Genomic DNA, 23,818 nt, shown 5'->3' on the forward strand with positions numbered 1-23,818 from the left:
CATAGCCCTGGGTTTTACCTCCAGCTCTGCGGCTACGTGCCTCAGTTTCCCCCTCTGTAAGCGGTTCCCATGACTCCCTCGCGGGGCTGCTCTGGGACGTAACTGGCTTTCACAGAGCACGCTGAGCCCCAGCTGAGGGGGAAGGGGCTTCGGAGGGCCAAACCTCTCCAGCCGGGGCACGTTTCCTCTCGGGGGGGAGGGGGGCACCAGCCATGAGGTCTTCAGGGCAAGTCCAGGCATGGGACAGACTCAGGCCCCTTTCTTTGTCCAACGAGCCACGGCTGTGGGGCTGGAGGGGGTGTCACTGTGTAGGCTTCTGGGGGGACCTACCTGGGGGCAGGTAAAGCCAGTTGCTGCCAGGTACCATCAGTTAAGCCAGCAAAAGGCCCATGGGTTTGCCACCAGTCCCTGGATCGTTGGCCCCCTTGGGTCACCGGCATGTAGAGCAGCAGAGGGGTGTTCCCTTGCCGGGGCAGGCAGGGGAGCGGTTCCCCCTCCTGCAGCCAGGCCCATGTCCCCCCTCCTCTACCTGCCCCCCTGGGCTGACAGCCGGCTCCGGATCTCACCCCTCTTCAGCCCGGCTGGAGCTGGCAGCCGGGTCGGGGCCGGAGCGGTAAGGGAGCCGGAAGGAGGCCAAAGGCCAAGCACGGGGAGTTCCTGACCGGAGGCCGCCGGGCCGGGCATGGAGCCCGATCCCCGCACTTCTGGGAACGTGCTTCAGCTTTTGTTGGTTTGGGTCCCAGCTTGGCCTGGCTCTTCCTGCGACGCAGGCCGGCCCTTCCTCCGGGACGTTCCCCCGTTTGCTCAATAGCTTGGCCCTGCGCTGAGCCGCCATCCGCCGCACCGCTCGGCCAGGGGGGCTCGGGGGGGGGGCTGATGGCGTGGCTGGGCCCAAGGCAGGGAGAGCCGGCCAATGACCTTGGTGGATGGCCACGAGGCTGGGGGAAAAGACGTGGCAGGTGTGTCCCCCACCCCCCACACCTACAGGGTCTTCACCCCCCTCCCCCCAGTGCAAGGGGCTTTGCCGGACCTTCAGCGGCCCCACCTTTGGCTCAAGGCAGGGATCTCTGGGGGCTCATGGGAACTCCGAGGTGGGCCAGGGTCCGCGAGAGCAGAACCAGACCCGCCAGCGTGTCCCTCCACAGGGCCCAGCTTGCCAGGGGGCGAGAACAAAGCAGGCAACAGCCAGGCCGGGCTGCCCTCAGGCGTGTATTCAGCACAGGGAGGGTGAAGTTACAGCAAAGCAAGGGGGGGGGGGCTTTGCCTGCGGGGGGGGTTAATCCGGGGGAGCAGCTGCACCCACTGCGGCGGCTCCCCGGGCCTCCCCATGCGTTCACGTTCCTGGCTGATCCAGCCCCACAGAACACCCCACCCCCACCCCACCCCGGCAGTAGGGTGGCCAGGTGTCCGGTTTTGGACCGGGCCGTCCAGTATTTGAGCTTTCTGTTCAGGAAACCAATGGAGACAATAGAACGGAGACAATAGAACTGTCCGGCGTGTTGCCAATCAGACGGAATGTCGATTGTGATGTCACGTCGTGTGTGTCCACCTGGCAGCCCTACCCCGCAGCCCCTATGTTGTTCCCACCCCTGGCCCCTGCAGCTGCCTGGGATGGGGCGAGGCCCCGGAGGCCTGGGGAAAGGAGCTGGAGGGGGGTCAGGGCGGCGGAGCGGAGCAGCGGCTGGGGGACCCGGGAAGGGAGGTCCGGGTAGGGCTGCCTGAGAGACTGGAGGAGGGCGGGGGTGAGGCTGGTGCAGGCCCAGGGGTGGCAGGACGGAGGGATCTCAGCAGGGCCGTGAGGGTGACGGAAGCCCAGGGTGTTAGCGGGGTCAGACAAGAGGGAGTCCCAGTCCCCATCCCCCCGCCCCGGCTTGGTCAGTGCAGCAGCGCCCCACCCCCCAGGGGTACAAGTTGTGGGGGTGGGGCTGCCAAAGGGCAGGGAAACTAGGTCAGGATGAGCCCCCCTTCCTGCCCCATGCCCAGCTGCTGGGGGAGGGGGGCTGGTGAGCTGGGGTAGTAAGGGGGGGCAGGGAGAGATCCAGAGAGCAGGCGCTGGGGGCGAGCGTGAGCTGGGAGTCAGAGGGTCTGGCCACGAGTGTGCGTGTGCACGAGAGGGTGCCGCTGGGGGTGAGTGTGAGTGAGTGTGAGAGACGTCAGGCGTGTGAGATGGATTTCGGCTCCGCGGCACGGGGGGGGCCGGGTCGTTCACGTGCCGATGCCCGCGTCGGTCTGCGAGGCTCCAGCCAGGCCCGTGTCTGTCGGTGAGGTGGAGCGAGATTCCAGGCCGGGCCCCCGCGTGCCTCGCCGGTCGAATCGCGCCTCCTCTCCTTTGCTCCAGCGCCGCGCCCCGCCGCCGCGCGCTCGGGTTAGCCGCTGGAGTGGGAAAGAAAACAGGCAGAAAGGCCGGGGCTCGTGCACCGCCCCAGGGCCCGCGCCCGGGTTCCCGCCCTGCCAGGAAGTCGCCGGCTGCTGGGGCATCCTGCCGGCCCAGGATTTCCCGTGGCCCCTGCCCTCTCCCCCCCGTCACAGTCTGGGGCAGCCGCTGCAGGCCTCCTGGCTGATTCTCATGCCCCCCGGCCGGCCCCTGGCTCCAGAGGCCTGATCCGGGAGTCACTGGCCACCCGGTATTGTCCGGCGCTGAGCATTAGTAACGTGTCCCAGCAACGTCCACCCCCAGCCGCGCAGGAAACGTTTGGGGAGGGGGGGTCCCCTCACGACACCCCGGCAGTAACTGCGCCTGCCGTGGGGGCTTTGCCCTCAGAACACCAACGCTAACAACCCCCCCACGCCGGCAGGCCTGGGGCGTGTCTGAAACAGGAGCTCTGCCCCCCAACCCCCGGGAAACATACTCAGCGTGGCAGGGGGGCAAGAGCGGTTCGGTCCGGCCCCCGCGCCGCCCGCACTGTCACCGCTTTGCGCTGCCGTGGCGTCAGCGCCTGGGGCTCCTGACCAGAGCCGGGGGGAGAGCCCAGAGGCTGCCTGCCCTCCACGCTCATGCTTCAGGGTCAGAAGGGTCAGGAAGGGGTCTGGAGCGAGACACGCGCTGTGCTGTGGGGTCCACCGGGCGTACCAGTGGGATGGGGACGCTGCCGCCCATGCCAGAGGGGGGCGAGGGGAGGGGATGCTGGGGGGGCAGCGACTCTGAACGGCTGCTCAGGCCCTTCACGCCTTACCTGGGCTGCTCCAGGGGTTTGCGGGGGACCTGGTTGGGCTGCTTGGCCTCCTCCAGGATGCGCTGTCTCCAGGCCTCCAGGCTGGTTCGGTCTAACAGGGCGAGACGCACCAGAGATCACGTGGCTGGAATCACCTGCCACTATGGGGGGGGGGGGGCGGGACCTCCCTGCCCCCTCACACTCCTGGGCTGGCCTGGCTGCTCCTGGAGGAACTCGGGGCAAGGCGGGCGCCTCGTGCCCCAGCTGCCCGAGTCTGGAGCCGCTGTAATAACGAAGTCGGGAGCGGGGCTGGGTGCTTAGAGCAGGAGCAGGGACGCGTGGGTTGGTGGGGGGCTGTGCCCACAAGCTGGCTCTAGGGGCAGGTGCCCCCTGCCAAAGCAAGCGACCCCCCCCCACGGGAACGCCCCCGGGCAGCTGCCTTTGGCCCTTCCTCGCCCGGGCACTCACCGAGGTTCCCGAACGTCCCGGGATTGCCAAGGATGCTGGGGTTCCGGACGATGCCGGGGTTCCGGAGGAACGGAGGGTTGCCGGGGACGCCAGGGTTGGCGGGAATTCTCAGGGCGGGGTTCCCGGGGAAGACGATGCTCTGTGGACGAGAGGAGAGTCACACGCAGGAAAAATTTTACGGGGGTGGGGAGAGGGCTGCAAGCCAGTCCTCATCCCTGTCTGGCTGGGAGTCACAGAGGGGCAGGCAATCGGGCAGCAGAGCCCCAAGTCAGTACCCCCAGACCCCTAGATCCCATACCCGGGGGCCCGGAGCCCCCCATGCGTGCAGCCTGGAACCCTTCGCTCTGGCCAGCGGGCACCAGACAGGGCCGTGTGTGGAAGAAACTGGGGAGACCCTCCCCCGCCCCCGCTGACACAGGGCAAGGATGTGGGGGGAAGGCCTCTGTGCCTACTGTGTGTTGGCCCAGCCCTGGAGAGCCCACGCACCTGCAGGAGGCCTTGGGGGAGTGGTTCAGCTTGAGGGATCTCCTCCAAGGGAGCGTGGGAGGGGAGTGGAGCTCCCCCAGCCAAAGTTCCCTTTCTGGTTTTTTCCAGCCGTGCGTTGAATAAATTTTGTTTGGTGCGCCGCAGCATGTGCAGATGTGCACCACCAATCAAAACATACGCTGCGGGCGCTGTGCTTATCAGCTGGCGGCGGGGTGGGGTAGCAGGGCGAGCACCCTGATGACAGGGAACTGTGCCCCCAACCTATGAGGACCCACAAGGGCGTGCTCCCCCTCCCAGCGCCCGCACGGGTGCTCTCACCTTCCTGCAGCTCTCCAGCTGGGCCTTCATGTCCTCAGCCTGGGCCAGCACCTTGCTCCACTCCTGCAGCTGCTGGCTCAGGCGCCCCTTCTCCTCCGCCAGCGCCTGCTTCTCCTGGAAGCTGCGCTTGACCTCAGCGTCGCAGGAGGTCTGCAGGGCTTGCAGCTGCTGCCGGAGGCCCTGGATCTCCATGTTGCTCTGCTGCCTGGAATCCTGCAGCTTCATATCGCAGCTCATCTTCTCGCCGTGCAGCCGGGTGCGGGCCTGCGTCTCGTCCTTCATCTCCCGCTGCAGCGTGTCCCCCAGTGACTGCAGCTTGGTGTTCACCAGCTGGGGCAGGGTGGCGCAGTCGCTGGGCTGGTAGCTCGCCATTGTCTTGTCCAAGCTGGCCTGGATGCCCTTCCGGGCGGCCTCGATCTCAGCTGTCACCTTCATGCCCAGGTTGCAGCATTCCTCCTGGCTTTGCACTAGCCCGTTGTACTGCGCCCGCAGGTCGATGGTCTGCAGCCGGCACTGCTCCCGCTCCCTGCCCGCGGCGCTGGCCGCCTGCTTCAGCGTCTCAGTCATCTGCGAGCAGTTCTCCCGCTGCTGCTGGGCCTCCCGCAGCAGCCGGTCCCGCGCCTCCCGCAGGCTCAGCTTCTCCGCTGGGCAGGGAGAGGACAAGGCGGGGTGAGGCCGACTGGGGGAGTTAGGAACCCGCTCGCCTGGCCTCTGCTCCTCTGGCTCACCCATCCCCTGTTCCCAACTCCCCTGGGCCTCCTCTTCCAGCTCCCCCCACTCCTGTACCCAGTCCCTCTCGACCTCCTCTTCCAGCTCCCTCCTGCCCTGCACCCAATCCCCCTGGGCCACCTCTTCCAGCTCCCCCCTCCCCTGCACCCAATCCCCCTGGGCCACCTCTTCCAGCTCCCCCCAACTGGGGGGGGGCAAAGGGTCTCTCAGCGCACGGGGAGGGAGGACAGCTGGGATTTGGGGCTCGTCCGGGCAGGGAGGGAGAGACGCTGCCGATCTCACCCACCGTAGCAGGTGACGTTCAGTAAGTTCATGTTCCGGAGGCACTCGTCTGCCGTCATGCGGAGCACCACGGCGTAGTCAATGACGCCCTGGTACTGGAGCTGGGGAGAGAAGGGGAGACGGGGCGTCAGCGTGGCCACGGCACCGGGGGAAGGGCAGAGATGGAGGCAGAGAATTGACCGGCCTCCCTCTGCAGCATGAGGAGGAACCTGGGCCCTCGGGAAGGGAAGCCATCGTCCGGAAGCTGCTCCCTTGGAAACCTTCCCACCCCGCTGGCCCCTGCTAGCCCTGCCCTGGCCTCCCCACACACATAGCTCAGCCCCTCAGGGCCCCTCATCCCCAACCCACAGCCCCCTTCCAGTCCCACCCTGGGCTCCCCACACACCCAGCTCCACCAGTGCCCGACCCACAGCCCCTGCTAGCCCTGCCCTGGGCTCCCCACATACACAGCCCTCGTGCCCCTCAGTCCTGGTTTGCATCCCCCATCCCGATTCCATTCCCGAGGGGAGGCATGCCCAGCTTTGCCCCGCTGCTGCTGTGTGGCCTGGGCCCATGCCCACGGGTGCCGTTTTGTGCAGCCCAGCTCCCCAGACCACCCTGGAACAGAGCCCGGGGGAGGTGAAACAGGCAGAAGGAGCCAGCGAAAGGCCAAGTCTTGTGAGCTCAAAGGAAGAAGAGTCCGGTGCAAAGTGATCAGAAGAGAGGTCCCACAAATCCCCGGCCTCCTAGATCTCCGGCCGATTTCCCTCCCGCCGCCGGCCTGGCAGCCAGCCGTGAACGGCGCGTTCCGCAGCTGGAGGAGCTGCCGAGAGACAATGGCCAAAGGGTGGCGCCTTGTGTGCGTTTGCTTTCCTCGAGTGCTCGCCCCGGCAAAGTGCCGAGTTCCCGGCAGCCGCAGGAAAGCGCTTGGGGCCGGTCTCTGCACCCTCTTAGCACGGTTCTTTCCTGCAATGAGACAGGCAGTGTCTCCCCAGAGCAATGATCCCTCTAATCTTTTCCATCCACGTGTGGAATAATTTTATGCACGCCGAGGCATGTGTGGATGTGCACCACCCATCAAAACACAATACCAAGCTCTGCTCATCTGCGGGGCGGCATTCGAATTTCCCCAGCATGGCCGCACAAGCACCCAGCTTACAGGGAACACTGCCCCAGAAACCCCTTTTCCCCGTTGACCGGGAAATCCGTAATGTGCTTTTGGGGCATCTGTCTAAACCCCAGGGGAACTTTGCAGGGAGTCCCTGTGAGTCTGTTTGTCTGGGAAACAGGGAGCAGGGGAGTGGAGGCAGATGGGAGGAGAAAAGGAGAGAAACATTTGTGGATGAAACAGATGTTGCAACATATCAGACTAAGCTGTGAAGGCAGGGGACTGGACTCCGTGACCTCTCAAGGTCCCTTCCAGTTTTAGGAGATTGGTATATCTCCATAATTTTAATATGAAGAGAGGTTAAAGCGACTGGGACTTTTCAGTTTAGAAAAGAGGAGACTGAGGGGGGATAGGATAGAGGTCTATAAAATCGTAAGTGGTGTGATAGGGCAAATAAAGAAAAGTTATTTATTAGTTCCCTAAATAGAAGAACTAGAGGACACCAAATGAAGTTAATGGGTAGCAGGTTTAAAACTAATAAAAGAAAGTTCTTCTTCACGCAGCGTGTAGTCAACCTGTGGAACTCCTTGCCAGAGGAGGCTGTGAAGGCTAGGACTAGAACAGAGTTTAAAGAGAAGCTAGATAATTTCATGGAGGTTAGGTCCATAAAAGGCTATTAGCAAGGGGATTGAAATGGTGACCCTGGTCTCTATTTGTCAGAGGCTGGAGAAGGATGGCAGGAGACAAATCGCTTGATCATTGTCTTCAGTCCACCCTCTCTGGGGCACCTGGTGCTGGCCACTGTGGACAGACAGGATACTGGGCTAGATGGACCTTTGGTCTGACCCAGTACGGCCGCTCTTATGTTCTTATGTTCTTACTCGGTAACTATAAAACCCCGCTGGCTCCTTTCTGATGTTCAGAAAGTGCTGACCCATAGGTCTCATGCATCCCTCTGGGAGCTGTGGGGTGCTTGGGACATGGTCCCGGTACAATGTGTCTTTATAAGAAGACCTGAACCAAATTCCCAGATCCAAGCCCCACAGCGAACTTGAAACCAGATCTGGTGCAGTCCTTTGTTCCAGAGCCCCTTCTCTGGGAAGCAGGGATTCCCTGGCATTCGTTATGGCTCAGAATAGTTTGCTCAGCACCGTGATCCCCATGGGGAGCTTAGAAGGTAAGGACTCTTTGTTCTCTTCAGAATGGCTCACGGGAATGAGACGGGGGGGGGGGGTCTCGGACTGCAGAACCTGGGAGATTTTTGCACTGGTCGGACTTGCAAGATGATACTGTGTGTTGTGAACACCTCCCTCCAATGTTCCCTCCCCTCTTTTTCATCCATGAGCAGATTTTTTCCCCTCCCATGTGCAGACTAAATTTTGTTCTGTGCACCAAGGCAGGGTGGATGTGCACCACCGCTAGAAGCACACGCTGTGGGCGTTCGGCTCATCAGCTGGGCAGCACTGGACTCGCTCCCGATTGACTCTGGGCGTTCGTTTGCCCCAAACAGCTACAGCAAAGGTGGGTGCCGCTTCACCTGGACCTGCAGGGACCATCCTCGGGGAGGGGAGACTATAGGCCTCGGAAGGATGGTCCAGCGATTCGAGTGTTCACCTTCCCTGCTCTGGCTGAGTCATTTTGGGTACATCCCAGGGTGAAAGTAACTTCCAATTTCTTACAGGCAGGGGCGGCCCGTCCATATAGTCGTCTAGGGCGCCAAGTTAAATGGGGCGCCAAATGGTGGCGCAATATCATTGAGGGGTTTGGCGGTGGGGTGCCGATTGCATGGGTCGCTTAGGGCGCCAATCTAGGGACACCCCCGCTTACAGGTCCTGTCCGACTGCAACCCGGGTCCCTGCCTGCTCTTTCAATAGCTCCCTCTTGGCTTTTGCCGCAGCTCAGCCAGTCTCTGCCGGAGCGGCGCACCAGGGCGCCCCCCCCCATGCACTGTCACCTCTGCGTACATCTGCCCTGCAAATAAAGAGCCAGGGTCACAGAATCCCAGAGCTGGCAGAGACCTCAGGAGCCATCGCATCTGGCCCCCTGCCCAAAGCAGGATCAGCCCCAATTCAATCATCCCGGCCAGGGCTTTGTCCAGCCAGGACTTAACCTCTAGGGATGGAGATTCCACCCCTCCCTAGGGAACCCAGCCCAGCGCTTCCTCGCCCTGCTGGGAAATCGTTTTTCCTAATATCCTCCCCCACTGCAACTTGAGCCGGTTGCTCCTCGTTCTGCCGTCTGTGCCCACTGAGACCAGCCTCTCTCCAGCCTCTTTGGAACCCCCCTGCAGGGAGTGGAAGGCTGCTCTCAAATCCCCCCCCCTCTTCTCCTCTGCAGACTAAATGCACCCAGGTCCCTCAGCCTCTCCTCCTAAGTCCTGTGTCCCAGCCCCTGCTCGTGGCGGGCGCCTGATTGCAGTAGGAACAGGCCCTCTCTGCATTAATCCCCCTCTCCACAAGCTTCAGGAGGGGCCGCCGGGTCAGTCTGCCTTAGCAGAATCAGCCAGGAGCCTTGAGGCCGCTGAAAGATTCCCGCCCACGAAAGCTGATGCCCAAAGAAACGGGTCCGTCTTCAGGGTGCCGCGGGACTGGTGCAGGGCTGGGCTAGGGGTGATCCGGAGCTAGAGAGAGGAGAGTCTGAGTCGCTGTTCAAAGCCAATCTTGGTGCTGATTTTTACAGGACGTAAAATTATCCCAGCATCGGGGAGCCCGCCTCGGTGCTCCAGGCCCCCCCACCCCCTCACTGCCGTACCAGCTTCTCACTTGTCGGCAGCCTCTGACCCAAAAAAGGTTCCTTGCCCCTGCTTTATCATTGTGGTTATTACCATCTGGGCCTCATAACAGCTGAGTCACCGTGAGTAGAGTGATTACAAGTGCGGATTAGCTCTCCACCCCAAAGTAGCTGATATTTTCCCAAGAAAACTTGTTTTTTTCTTTGCTCCCAAATCAGCCTTTCTTAGAAAACAAACATTTTCAACCGAAACCCGAAAACAAAACATGAGCATACTCAACTGCTCAACATAGCTGAAACCAAACCAGACTGTGAGGAGTTTCAAAAAGATCTCACCAAACTAAGTGATTGGGCAACAAAACGGCAAATGAAATTTCATGTTGATAAATGTAAAGTAATGCACATTAGAAAAAAATAATCCGCACTATACGTACAATATGATGGGGACCTAATTTAGCTACAACTACTCCGGAGAGAGATCTTGGAATCATTGTGGATAGTTCTCTGAAAACATCCACTCAGTGCGCAGTGGCAACCAAAAAGCAAACAGAATGTTAGGAATCATTACAAAAGTGATGGAGGATAAGACAGAAAATATCGTATTGCCTCTATAAATCCATGGTGCCCCCACAGCGTGAATACTGCTACAGATGTGATCGCCTCATCTCAAGAAAGATACATTGGCATTGGAAAAGGTTCAGAGAAGGGCAACACAAATGATGAGGGGTCTGGAACAGGTCCCATAGGAAGAAAGATTAAAAAGACTTGGACTTTTCATCTTAGAGAAGAGGAGACTAAAGGGGGAGATGCTAGAGGTCTATAAAATCATGAGTGGTGTGGAAAAAGAGAATAAGGAAAAGTTCTGTACTTGTTCCCATAATATAAGAACTAGGGATCACCAAATGAAATGAATAGGTAGCAGGTTGCAAACAAACAAAAGGAAGTTTTTTTTTCATGTAGTGCACAGTCAACCTGTGGAACTCCTTGCTAGAGGATGTGGTGAAGACTAGGACTTTAAAAAAGAGCTAGATAAATGCGTGGCGGTTGGGTCCATCATTGGCTATTAGCCAGGATGGGTAGGAACGGTGTCCCCGGCCTCTGTTTGTCTGGAAATGGGTGAATGAAAATGTGGCTGAATGAAAATCCCCTTGGCTTTTTTTTTTAACAAAAAAAAATCCCTTTCCCAGTTCTCTAGCCAGGGGCGGCCCGTCCATATAGGTGAACTGGGCAGTCGCCTAGGGAGCCAAATCATTGAGGGGCTTGGAGGTGGGGGTGCCAATTGCATGGTTTGCCTAGGGCTCCCGTTGCTGGCAGCTAGTCTAGGGCCGCCCCTGTCTCTAGCTAGCTCATGAGCAAGAGATAAGCTTTAAAAAATGCCACCAATGAGCATGACCCGAATGGAGAGACAATAAAGGAATAATTTCGCTCACCACCATTGAAATGCTGCCATTTCTGGGGTGGAACATGGCAGGGTTTTAACAGCATAGAACGCCCTCAAGAAGAGATTTTTTTTAAAATTTCATTCCAAATTTCTCTTGTCTAGTGTTACCATGTCTACGTACATTACAGCCAAGCCCCATGGATTGAATGCTCAATAGCACGGTCCCAACATTTACAGCGCTCATCAGCAGATGAAGCTATTTCGAGATGAAATCTGAATTGGTCACTTTCCTGCTTGGAAAAATACCTCCATGCCACAGTGAATCATATCATTTTCATCTGTCCCTGAAGGGCCGGATGGATTGGCCAGACATGGTGGGACTCCATGGATTACCCCCTGGGCTGGATTAAGACCTTTAGAGGCCCTAAGCACTGAAAAGATTATGTAATTCAAAATAAAAACAATACTATAGCGTAAAATCTCTCTTTTTTTTTTTTTGTGCCCCTGCTTTGCTGGTGCCCTAAGCACGTGCTTAGTCTGCCTATTGGGTAATCCAGCCCTGTACCCGAGGGTGAATTTGGCTCTGAAATGTGCATTGCATTTGTTCTTTCTTGGCTGCGACCAAGAAGAGGTCCTGGTGGGGGCTATGGGATAGACAGCCCACCAGCCTAGGATCAAGGGATGGCGGGGTTGCTACACCAGGCTCTAGGAAGGGTGAGAGACGCCCATGAGGATGGAGGGTTGGAAGGACGGAGCGGGCACGTGCCCCCTAGGGGATGGTCATAAGAACATAAGAAGGGCCATATTGGGTCAGGCCAAAGGTCCATCTAGCCCAGTAGCCTGTCTGCCGACAGTGGCCAGCACCAGGTGCCCCAGAGAAGGTGGACTGGAGACAATGATCAAGCGATTTGTCTCCTGCCATCCCTCTCCAGCCTCTGACAAACAGAGGCCAGGGACACCAGGGACACCATTTTATCTCCTGGCCTTTTATGGTTGTAACCTCCATGAAATTATCTAGCTTCTCTTTAAACTCTATTATAGTCCTAGCCTTCACAGCCTCCTCTGGCAAGGAGTTCCACAGGTTGACTACACGCTGAGTGAAGACGAACTTTCTTTTATTAGTTTTAAACCTGCTACTCATTAACTTCATTTGGTGTCCTCTAGTTCTTCTATTATGGGAACTAATAAATAACTTTTCTTTATCCGCCCTCTCCACACCACTCATGATTTTATAGACCTCTATCCTATCCCCCGAGTCTCCTCTTTTCTAAACTGAAAAGTCCCAGTCGCTTTAACCTCTCCCCATCTGGGACCCGTTCCAAACCCCTCATCATTTTAGCTGCCCTTTTAGTTGGTCCTCCGAAGCAGGCTTACCTCTTTGCTGCTGCAGGCCCGGAGGCTGTTGTTGCATTTCTCCAGCTCCTTCTGCGTCGCCACCTTCATCTGGAAGCAGGTGAGCTTCTCCTTGGTGGTAGCGTTGAGCTGCAGGGTCAGGTTGCGGTTCTTCATGTTCAGCTCCATTACCTTGCCGTACAGCTCCTGCACCTGCTCCTCCAGGTGCCGCAGGTGGGTGTCGGTGCCGGCGTGGGCGTTGCCGTAGATCATGAAGAGCACCAGTCCCAGGATGATCAGGAACTGGATGACCGAGGTGAAGAGGAAGATGTACTTGACGTAGAAGCCGCAGTCCTTCTTGGAGATCAGGTTGTCCCTGGACTCCAAGCCGAACTTGGCCATGGCGTAGGCGTTCTTGTCCATGCTGCCGGCTCGGCTACTGCCTCCCGGCTCACTGGCTCCCCTTTACATCAGCAAGGGCGGCTAGGCGGGGTCCGCCAGCTGGGCCACCCGCCCCTTCTCCCCTGAGCGGAGTGTTTATATTGCTCTATTTAATATTTCCTCCTGCCTGGCTCCTTCCTGCCTCTCCGGACACGCTGGGCTCTGAGTTATCACGACCCTGCTGCCGTTCCCACATGTGCTATTGTTCCCAGCCTGTCATGGGCAGGGGCAAAACATGGGACAACCCTCCTCCTCCCCCAGCTTTATTTGCTCTGACATCCCGGCTGCTGCTTCGAAGCAGAGTTGGGTGGGTGGGTGGGTGAGGGGTGCTCCCTGGGGTGGGCTCTCCCGGCTTGGCCCAAGGCTGGAAAAATCTCCCCTCCGGATCTGTCTCTCAGGAAACGGCCTGGTTCTTATTACAGCCCACGGCACTTCTTACGGGAACTGTCTGATCCAAGAGGGGGATGCCTGGAGGGAAGGCCACTGGGTCCCATCAGACTCACTGGAGAGCGAGACCTCTCTGCGGAAACTTTACGCCAGAGGTGGGGAACCTTTGTTGGGTCGGGGGTCACTGACCCACAGAACAATCAGTCCGGGTCTGCAGACGAGTGAGAAACAAACAAAAATCACCTCTCACCAGCATGGGCTGCCCAATGCTGGAGAGCCCCAAACTACAGGGGCTGGATCCAGGAAAGCCGGGGACTGCATCCGGCCCCCAGGCCTTAGATTCCCCACCCCTGCTTTAAGCCAACCCAAAGAACGTAAAATCGTAAAAAACAACAAATAGTCTTGCAGCACCTTAAAGACGAACAACACACGTTGATGGTATCGTGAGCTTTCGTGGGCACAACCCACTTCTTCAGATGACCGGAGTGATTAAAGGGCCAGTTTTGAAATAAATAAGTTTTGAAGTAAATAAAAACTTTTGAAATACAAATTTTGAAGTGGGCTGTGCCCACGAAAGCTCATGATACCATCGACGTGTGTCGTTCGCCTTTAAGGGGCTGCAAGACTCTGTTGTTTTTTACATTCTCTGGGTTGGCTTAAAGCAGGGGTGGGGATGGCGGGAGGGGGAAAAAAGGAAAAAACCAGTCAATTAGAGCTGTGTTTCTCAACCAGTGGTACGAGTACCCTTAGGGGTACTTGAGAGGAGTCTGGGGGCACGTCCACACAACTGAAATGTGGAGAAAACGGAATTTTTGTTTTACGTTTTACAGCGCTTGATTATTTCTGTACTTTTTACACCCAGGAATTTCATTGCCTGCCTGGCTACAATTAAGTCGTTTAAACAAATGTGTTGCAATGGCAGAAAAAAATGGTGTGTGTCTGAAAACTGTAGGTGCTCGGGGTAAGTATATATATATATATTTTTAATGGGGGACCTTATTTAAAAGGTTGAGAATCACTGCATGCGAGTCTCCGTGCTACATGAAGCTGGTAGAGAAGTTGCATCGCGTTCTTAAGTACCCATTGTTTGGTTTTTATGTCATTAGGATGTGGAATGTACCGGGGCCATCTAGATAATGTCCTTTATTCATACCTCTGTGATAGGCATCAACCCTGTAAATCGGTGGTCACCAACCAGTCGATCGGGATCTACCGGGAGATCTTGGAGCCTCTGACAGGGGATCCTGACTGGTTTGGCCAAGAGGCTCTCAGCTGCCCCCCCCCCCCTGCATATCTCCTGCCCTTTGTCTTTGAGCTGCCTCACCCCACCCATGGGAGTCTCCTGCTTGCTGTGCAGGGCAGGGGAAGAAGAGGAGGGGTTGCTGATGTCAAGGTGTCCCCTTCCACTCTGTATTCCAGTGGTCCCCAACCTTTAGGGGATGCCGGGCACCCGGGGGCAGGGCCACGCCCGTGCCTGGGGGCGGGATCATGCCCGGGGATGGGACCACCTATACACCGCGTGCCCAGCGCTGGCGCTACCCATGCGCCGCACTCCCAGGGGTGGGGCTACCCATACACTGTGTGCCCAGGAGCTGGCAGTGCCCATGTGCCGCACACCTGGGGCCAGCGCTGCTCCTGTGCTGCATGCCCAGGGGTGGGAACGCCCATGTGCCACGCGCCCGGGGCCAGCGTCGCTCCTGTGCCAGACACCTGAGGCTGGTGCCATCCATACGTCACGCGCCCGGGGCTGGCACAGCCCTTGCGCTGTGCACCCGGGGGCGGGGCTGGCCCCGATCATTCGGCGGGCACACAGAAATGGCCCGGTGGGCGTCATGGCGCCCGCGGGCACCACTTTGGGGACCACTGCTGTATTCTATCTCTGCAGAACAGAATGGGGGGCACAACAGGACTTAGGCGGGAGTTCGCTGGCTGCCTTTGGGAGCAGTGCAGGGCCAGGGCTGGGGTGAGCCGGCCTTAGCCCCACTAAACCACAACCCAGGAGCCACCTGAGGTCAGCCGTGTCCAGTCAGAGCCCACGTCCTGCAGCCCTACCCCAGTCATGAACCCCCTCCTGCAGCCCAAGTCCCTGCCCTAGCCCCAAGCACCCCTGCATCCAAACATCCCCCCAAAGCCTGCACCTAGAACCCCCTTGGGCATCCCAACTGCCTGCTGCAAGCGCAGCTCAGAGCCCCTCTCACGCTCCAGATCCCTTAATCCAAGACCAGAGCCTGCCCCCCAACCTGCTGCCCCGCCTGGTGAAAGTGAGGAAGGATGGGGGGAGGGAGGGAAGATGGAGCGAGCAGGGGGTGGGGTCTCAGAGAAGGGGCACAAAGGAGGCGGGGCAAAGGTCATAGAATCATAGAACTGGAAGAGACCCCAGAAGGTCAAGTCCAGCCCCCTGCTCTAGGCAGGACCAATCCCAACTAAATCAACCCGGCCAGGGCTTTGTCAAGCCGAGACTTAAACACCTCTAGGGATGGAGACTCCACTACTACCCTAGGGAACCCATTCCAGTGCTTCACCACCCTCCTAGGGAAATAGTTTTTCCTAATGTCCAACCTGGACCTCTCCCACCACAACTTGAGGCCGTTGCTCCTTGTTCTGCATCTGTCACTACTGAGAACAGCCTCTCTCCATCCTCTTTGGAACCTCCCTTCAGGAAGTTGAAGGCTGCTATTAAGTCCCCCCTCACTCTTCACTTCTGCAGACTAAACAGACCCAAGTCCCTCAGCCTCTCCTCATAAGTCATGTGCTCCAGCCCCCTCATCATTTTGGTCGCCCTCCGCTGGACCCTCTCCAATGCGTCCACATCCTTTTTGTAGTGGGGGGCCCAGAACTGGACATAATACTCCAGATGTGGCCTCCCCAAAGCCAAATAAAGGGGAATAATGACATCTCTGGATCTGCTGGCAATGCTCCTCCTAATGCATCCTAATATGCCATTCGCCTTCTACAGGTATTCAGGTTTGAGGTAGATCTTGGATTGTGCTTCAATTTAAAAAGTGATCTCATGCTTAAAAAGGGTCCACTGCTGTAAATGAATGTGTCGTTGGCTTGTGGAATTGGCCAGAAACACCCGGGTGACTTTGAGATCCACAAATGAGTCCCCGGGCGAGTTAAAATGTTCCCCAATAGAATGGAATTAAGGGAGGATTATACCTGTGCCGCAGGTAGTAGGAAAAATCTGCTTTAGGCTCAACGGGCGTTTTCCCCAAGTCACCTGCACCGGACTGAACATAACACCAGCAGATCCCAGTCGTCGGGGGGCAGAACCAACCCTGTGCCCCCTAGCGCTTAGTGCACGAGCCCCCCCACTGGCTGTCGAGTAGACTCGTTCATTGTGCTGTGTCATTAGATGGGAAAGAGCCTCCCAGTAAGTGGGTTGGATACATAAGCAATGGATCCTACGCAAGTGGTGCAAGGCAGAGCTAGGACCAGTGCCTAGGGTCCATGACACTTTTAGGGGTCCACGAAAATGTTTTAATTTCTTTTAAAATCAGAAGAAAAAAATGAACTTTCAGGGTCGAAGAAAATGTGTTCATTTTTTTCTCACATCGGAAAAAAATGAAACTTTTAGGGCCCACGAAAATCTATTACATTTTGCCCAAAACAGAAAAAAAATAAAATGTTGAAGTATTTAAAGTTATAGCAAAAATAATTTTTAATATTTTTTTTTATGGAGGAAGGGGCCCACGAAGGTCATAATGCGGCCCTGCCAGCTGACGTGTGACTGTCCGTAGGTGACTCATCGCCTTGGCCTCGCTGGAGCTCCTCGTGTGACTAGTTACGCACGTACCGAAGGATCAGTGTCAACAAGGAGCCTGAAACTCCCATACTGGGATGGGCCAGCCGGTCCCATATCCTGTCTCTACCGTTTGCTTCAAAGGCAGGGCCAAGAAAGCCCCTAGTGGAGAATTGTGGAATAATCTCCCCTTGGGGGAAATTCTCTCTTGTCCTAACCAGCGTTCCCTGTAAGCTGAGCACTTTGGCAGCCAGCCGGGAGAGATCCAAAGGTCACCTAGCTGATTAGCAGAGCGCCCACCGATGCACTTGGCAGCATGTGTTTTTCTAGTGGTGGTGCACAGCTGCATATGCTTTGGCGCATGCAACAAAATGTATTCTGCACATGGGGCAGAAAAAAGTAGAGGGAACAGAGTTCCTGACTCTACTCGCCTCGCGTTGTTTATGCCCTGATGCAGGTGGATTTTTAGTCCTGCTAATGGTTTTTAGCCTCTGGAATGTTGTTAGGGTTGCTCTAATGATGAATAGAAATCAGCTCAGCTGATTTTCTCTCGGTGCTACCTAGTGGCAGGGAGTTCCACAGGACAATCACGCCCGAGTTGCTTCTGGGTTATTTTAAATCTGCTGCTTTTCACTTTCACGGTGCAATAATATTACAGCCCAGTGTCCTTATTGTATAGGTGTGGCGGCACGTCGGCCACATCTGCAGCAAGATGAGACTCCGCCAAGCAGTAGTAAAGAAAGGGTTTATTGCTCCTCCAGGATACCGCATAGACGTGATGTGGTTTCAGGAGTCAGGGCCAGGGTGCCTCGGGCCCCTTGGATTAGGGGGTCCATTGTCATCACTAGACCCTCAGCTAAGGCTGCTTCCTTCATGTTCCCCAGCCAGCAACTGACCCTTCCCCCGAAACCTCCCTTCCTTTGTTCCCTGCCTGCCCTCAACCGGTCAGACCGGTTGGATCTTTTTAAGGTAGCCGTCCTGCTGGGCAGTGCTACAGGTACTGGCCAGTAGGGGTCAGCCCCAGCCCACACACAGCCACCAATGGATACCCAGAGGGTATGGCCTGCCCACCACATCACAATGGGGTTTTCTATGGTCTCTTCCTAGGGCCTGTCTCCACGGTGAGTCACTGAACCTACCTGTTGGCTGCACAGTCACCTCTCATGTGGATGCGGCTACAGCGCAGCGACAGGCCCCAAAAGCTGCAGCTTCTCACGCTGGCTTGTTGCACCTGTCGACAAGACGCTAAGGAGCTTTCCTTGTTATTACGCCAGGGTATGTCTACACTACCCTCCTAGTTCGAACTAGGAGGGTAATGTATGCATACCGCACTTGCTAATGAAGCCCGGGATTTGAATTTCCCGGGCTTCATTAGCATAAGCGGGGAGCCGCCATTTTTAAATCCCCGCTGCTTCGAACCCCGTGTAGCGCGGCTACACGGGGCTCGAACTAGGTAGTTCGGACTAGGGTGCCTATTCCGAACTACCGGTACTCCTCGTTTCACGAGGAGTAACGGTAGTTCGGAATAGGACCCTAGTCCGAACTACCTAGTTCGAGCCCCGTGTAGCCGCGCTACACGGGGTTCGAAGCAGCGGGGATTTAAAAATGGCGGCTCCCCGCTTATGCTAATGAAGCCCGGGAAATTCAAATCCCGGGCTTCATTAGCAAGTGCGGTATGCATACATTACCCCGCTAGTTCGAACTAGCGGGGTAGTGTAGACATACCCCCAGCGACTAGAGGCCTCGACTGAGATCAGGAGTCCTACGCTGCCTCGTGCGGCTGCCGCACAGGGAGATACAGCCCTTGTCCCAGGAAGCTTCCATATTTACAAGACAAAGGGCAGGAGGAGAAACTGAGGCGGCAAGGGGGAAGTTACAGAGCCAGGAATAGAATGAGGCCCAGGCCCTGCAGAATGGCGTCTTCTTCCCTATGATCTACATGGCAAACTTTCTCTACCCCGTGACTCAATTATCCAGCCAAAGTGACCGGCACATAGGGTGGACGGCATGTTATTTTTCAGAGGGATGGCTCGGAGCTGGTTGGTTAACCACACGGGTACAGGGCTCTCCTTGTGCCCTGTCCTGCCAGCCTGCTCTGTGCTCTGGCCAGGGACCGGGATGGGACGCGAAAGGGGACCCTTCTCCACCTAGCCCTGCAGCGGATCAGAGGGGGTGTAAACCCAGCCCTAAGTGCTGAGCCGGCCAGTGGTGGAACCAGGGCTCCCTGAGCCAGGTGGTAACTGTAGACCTGACCATAAGGGACGTCTCTGATTGCCCACCCGGTTTATCCGGGAGCCGCACTGCCTGTCTCCCACCTGCAGCCAGCATTCCCTGTAAGCAGAGTGCTCCAGTGGCTGCGCAGGAGAGATTCAAACACCCCCTAGTGGATTGACAGAGCGCCCGCCACTGGCAGCAGGAGTTTGTACTGAGGGTGCACATCCGCACCTGCCTCGGTGCACAAAACAATTATTATTCCGCATACCCCTGGAAAAAGTCAGCAGGGATGTCGTCTGCAGCCCTGAGGGTTTTGATGGGACACCAGTGGAAACTTGCCAGGTTTGGCGTTTCGTTCTGAGAAACCAAGGCCCGATTTCTGCTGGGCAGGGTGCCGGCTGATGTTTTACATCCGCCTGGGGCCAGTCTGTGGCTCTGGCGCTATCAGCACAAAATCTTGCAGCAAAGCAGGCTGGGGTCGGCGGCAGCGGCGGTGCATTTTCCTGCTCCCTGCATGCGGGTGATTGGCTTCCCAGCCGCAAGCCAGACCCAGAGGGGAAGTTCCAGCAGAAGTTGGTGCCTCTCAGGGTGGGCGGGGCTGGGCTAGAGAGACCCAGCTCCTGCAGTTGTGGGAACAGCAGTGAAGGTTCAGCCCCTCAGTGACTCTGCCTGGCCCTCAAACGCCGGGTATTTTGGTCGCACACAGGCTGTGGGCTTGAGGCCCACTGAGGCACGGTCACTGAGAGCCAAGCCACATCCCATCCCTGGCACAGTTGCATGCCTGAGTATGCTCGATGTGGGGCGGGAACTGCTCAGCACTATGAGGAGAGATTCAAAAGATGGGGATTTTTCAGCACAGAAAAGAGGAAACTAAGGGGGGATAGGCACAGAGATAAAGCCATGACGAGTGTGGGAAAAGTGAATCAGGACAAGTTATTTCCTTGTTCCCATAACACAAGACCTAGGGGTCACCAAAAGACATAAACAGGCAGCAGGTTTAAAACAAACCAAAGGATTTCTTCATGGAGCGCACAGTCAACCTGTGGAACTCCTCGCCAGAGGAGTTTGTGAAGGCCAGGACTTTACTAGGGTTCAAAAAGGAGCTTGACACATTCATGGAGGTTAGGTCTATTGATGGCTATTAGCCAGGATGGGTAGGAACAGTGTCCATAGTCTCTGTAGCTTCATCTTCACTGTGAGTTCTTTCGGCACAAAATAGGCTAATGAGAGACTCATTAGCAAAAGTCGCAACATCATTTGCATATTTCCTGCTGTTTCTTTTTGCCCAAGGGGTTTTTGCGCAAAAAGAAGCAGTGTGGACTTTTTTTTGGTGCAAAAACGATCCTCGGACAGGCGTAAGGATCTTGTTCAACATGGGTTTTTTGTGCAAACCCCCCCCCCCCCCCACTGCTTCTTTTTGCACAAAAAGAAATGGCAGAAAATATGCTAATGATGTCGCGACTTATGCTCATGAGTCCCTCGTTAGCATATTTTCTGCCGGAAGAACTCGCAGTGAAGACATAGCCTGTTTCTCAGAGGCTGGGAACGGGTGACAGGGGAGGGGTCATGTGATGGTTTCCTGTTCTCTTCACTCCTGGGGCACCAGGCGTTGGCCACTGTCACGGACAGGACACTGAGCTAGATGGGCCTTTGGTCTGACCCAGAGGCCAGGCCGGCCTTACCATGGGGTAAACTGAGGCAGTCACCTCAGGTGCCAGACTGTGTGTGGGGGGGTACTACTAGGACCCAGAGTGTAGAGAATTGTGTCTACTGCTGGTGCATGTGTATTCCCTCTGCTCTAGATGCACAGAGAGGGCTGTGTCTAGACTGGCAAGTTGCCAGCTGTCTACACTGGCCGCTTGCATTTGTGCAAGAGCACGGACGATCTAATGTAAGATTGTCCGTGTTCTTGCACAAATACTATGCTGCTCCTGCTCGGGAAAAAGCCCTCTTGTGCAAATGCTTTTGCACAAGAGGGCCAGTGTAGACAGCTAAAAACTGTTTTGTGCAAAAAAGCCCCGATGGCGAAAATGGTGATCGGGGCTTTCTTGCGCAAAACCGCGTCTAGATTGGCACGGACGCTTTTCTGCAAAAAGTGCTTTTGCAGAAAAGCGTCCGTGCCAATCTAGACGCTCTTTTCCGCAAATGCTTTTCATGGAAAAACTTTTCCGTGAAAAGCATTTGCGCAAAATCATGCCAGGCTAGACGTAGCTGGAGGAGTAGAACAGGAAGAAGGCAGAACTGAGACCTTACAAAGCGAGGGGTGTCAAAATGCTGTGGGCCGGCCCTGACCAGAAATCCTCTTTTTAGAATCCTAGAACTAAAAGGGCCCGCGAGAGGCCATCGAGTCCAGTCCCCTGCCCTCACGGCAGGACCCAGCGCCGTGAGGTGTCTGTCCAACCTGCTTGTCAATATCTCCAGTGATGGAGATTCCACAACCTCCCATGGCAACTTATTGCAGGGTTTAAAACAGGAGGTTTTTCCTAATGTCATAGGAACATAAGAACGGCCGTACTGGGTCAGACCAAAGGTCCATCTAGCCCAGTATCCTGTCTGCCGACAGTGGCCAGCACCAGGTGCCCCAGAGGGGGTGGACCGAAGACAATGATCAAGCGATTTGTCTCCTGCCATCCTTCTCCAGCCTCTGACAAACAGAGACCAGGGACACCAATTCTATCCCCTGGCTAATAGCCTTTTATGGACCTAACCTCCAGGAAATTATCTAGCTTCTCTTTAAAATGTCCAACCTAAATTGTTATTGTCCCTTCTCCAACCAGCCTCTTGAATTCCCTGCCGAACAAAGGTGCTTGTCGTTGGTCATTTTTTACCTGTGTGAACGTAGGCTGGGAACCGGGACCCTGCCGTGCCAGGGGTTGTACAAACACGACTCTTACCATCCAAGCAGAACACAAGCCAGCAGACGGACACAGGCAGAGCAAGGATACAGCCGGACAGTGCTGGTCTGTACATCTCAGGGCCCTCGGGTGGCCTACAGGCCTCGCAGCCGGGGCCGGAAGGGGGGGAGAAGGCGGGATCTGAAGGACGATGAGGGGACGTTTACACTAAATGTCTCCTAGGCGGGGGGGCGTGTGCTGGGAACCAGCTGGTGGCTGCTTCTGGGGTAAGCTGCTCCAGGTAAGCCCCTCCTGCCCCAACCTTGCCCCCCCCCCACATGGCCCCGCACTTTATTATTGGCCCCGCCTACAGCGTGTCCTACCTGAGGCTGCAGGATGTGCATAGCGGCAGCGACCCCCACGCCCAGCGGGACCCTCGGCCTGCGGGAGAAGGGGAGGAGGCTGCTGCAGGTGCCAGTGGCGAGGGTGCCCTGGGAGGCCCAGCCCCCCTGCACTGCTGGCCTGGGAGCGTTTTGTGCCGCAGGTGGAGCAGCTGCAGGGGCCCCAGGCCCGGTGCGTGGCCACCCGCAGCCCAGACCACAGTGCCCCATTCAGGCGAGGCCCTGCAAGTCATCACACCGGCCCTGGGAGTGGCAGGAGAGAAAGCTGGGAGCAGCTCATGAGGAAATGTAACCAGCGACATGCCGGGCAGCCCGCTGCAAGGGGTCTGGGGAGGCAGGTTTGTGAGCTCCAGGCCAGCAGTTTCCAACCTAGGGGGTCGAGCCCCAGGAGTGGAGGGTGGAATGTTGGGCCTGGGGTCTCATGGCTGCAGGGGGATCAGATGAGCAGTGGGATGGGGGCTAAGGCAGCTCCCTGCCTGTCCTGGCCCCACAGCTTGTGCTGCGCCCCAGAAGTGGCTGCAGCAGGCCCAGCTCCTAGGTGGGGGGAGAGCTCACAGGGCTCCGTGCACTGCCCCTGCCCTGAGCACTAGCCCCGCATTGGCTGGGAACCTGCTGTTGGGGTGCAGGAGGGCCTGCAGAGGCAGGAAGCTGCCTTAGCTTCCCAGCTGCATCACTGCCTAGGAGCTGCTCCAGGTCAGCCCCTCCTGCCCCAAAAACCTTGCCCCCACCCCAAAGCCAGAGCCCCCTCCTACACCCCAAAGTTCATCCTCAGCTCCCCCCCACCACCTGCGCTCCAGTCACATTATGTCACGGCACCAATGATTTTCTTCAGCTGGGTCAGGATTAAAACTGGAAACTCCTGGGCTGGTTAGGGCCAGCTGAGTCCAATCAAGGCCTACCTGAGACCTTTTAAAACCCCTCCTCTGTTGAGCTAAGGAAAGAGAGAGTGAGGGGGAGGCACTGGGGGTAGCAGCTCTCAGCAGAGTGGCTATGTGCCTGCCCCATAGGGGGAACAGACAAAGCTGGGCTTTGGGGAAAGACTGACTTCTCAGGGGGGCAGATAGGGGTAGATTTACCCCAGCCCTGCTGGCCAAAGGGAGAAGCACTGAGGCTGGTGAGACAGGTGCTGCAGGGAGGCTGGTGCGAGGCCCAGAGCTGGGACTTGACATCATGGGGGTTTTTTTTCCTTGCTCCATGGGTCCTCTTCCTCCTGTCCCTGGGGCCTGAGCCTGGCTCTGCTTACCTGCCTGCTTTCTAGCCTCTTCGGGGAGCCCTGCCGCGTCCCCACAGCGCTGGTTTCAGCAGGGCCTCGGGGCTGCAGGGCTCTGTGCCCTTTGCTTGCAACCAGATGGCTCAGGAGGTAGAAACTGAGGGGGCTGAAACTGACACAAAGTTGAATGACCAGAAACTGGCTTGTTTGTCGAGGTGTGCCCAGAGAGGAGACGCTGCATAGGCTAGCAGTGGGGGGCGTGTGTCTGCACTGCGATTAAACACACACTGCTGGCCTGCATGCGCTAGCTGGGTTTTGAAGGGCTACAAATCTGCAGGGTTGACGTAGGGGCTGCAAGGACCCAGCAGTGGGGAGGGTCCCACCAGGCTCCTGCTCTCAGCCAGCTCCATGCCAAGATGCAGCCTAGCCCATTGGAGATCTGCAGGAGGGCTGAGCAAACCTCTGAGCCCTCCACACATCTGGCTGCTCCCTTCGGGGCTCTCCAGCCAGGCAGGAAAGGGCTTTCTAGCAGGGAGCTGGCACTGCGGACGGTCTCCATGTGTAGCACCCGTCTGCTCACGCAGGCAGGACGCAGGGCAGATGTTCCCAGCAGGGAGGCAGCCA

At 57.1% G+C, this 23,818-nt stretch overlaps 1 protein-coding gene across 3 annotated transcripts; it reads right to left on the reverse strand.

Moving 5' to 3' along the window:
- Positions 1–1,190: 1,190 nt before the first annotated feature.
- PLVAP (plasmalemma vesicle associated protein) lies at positions 1,191–23,366 on the reverse strand. Of its 3 annotated transcripts, none has more exons than XM_075902785.1 (8): positions 23,228–23,366; positions 21,967–22,024; positions 12,008–12,268; positions 5,440–5,536; positions 4,425–5,068; positions 3,621–3,759; positions 3,174–3,264; positions 1,191–2,373 (listed from the first exon to the last, which is right to left on the reverse strand). In XM_075902785.1, the coding sequence occupies exons 2-8, from the start codon at positions 21,985–21,987 to the stop codon at positions 2,367–2,369; spliced, it is 1,260 nt and encodes a 419-aa protein (XP_075758900.1). In that variant the 5' UTR covers positions 21,988–22,024; positions 23,228–23,366; the 3' UTR covers positions 1,191–2,366. The 3 variants fall into 3 exon arrangements, with proteins under 3 accessions (XP_075758900.1, XP_075758901.1, XP_075758899.1); XM_075902786.1 differs by lacking the exon at positions 23,228–23,366 and adding an exon at positions 17,675–17,766 and having other exon boundaries at positions 21,967–22,013; XM_075902784.1 differs by lacking the exon at positions 23,228–23,366 and having other exon boundaries at positions 12,008–12,489; positions 21,967–22,012.
- Positions 23,367–23,818: the final 452 nt, after the last annotated feature.

This window comes from Pelodiscus sinensis, chromosome 19 (genome assembly GCF_049634645.1).
Source record: "Pelodiscus sinensis isolate JC-2024 chromosome 19, ASM4963464v1, whole genome shotgun sequence".
NCBI lineage: Eukaryota > Metazoa > Chordata > Testudines > Trionychidae > Pelodiscus > Pelodiscus sinensis.

What these genes read in the sequence shown, in the direction of transcription:
- PLVAP (XM_075902784.1), bottom strand. Translation starts at nt 12,388, where the DNA reads ATGGACAAGAACGCCTACGCCATGGCCAAGTTCGGCTTGGAGTCCAGG. An exon ending in AGCTGGAGAGCTGCAGGAAG is followed by an intron (nt 3,760 to 4,424) that starts GTGAGAGCACCC and finishes TCTCGTCCACAG; the next exon opens with AGCATCGTCTTCCCCGGGAA. An exon ending in CGGGACGTTCGGGAACCTCG is followed by an intron (nt 3,265 to 3,620) that starts GTGAGTGCCCGG and finishes TCGCCCTGTTAG; the next exon opens with ACCGAACCAGCCTGGAGGCC.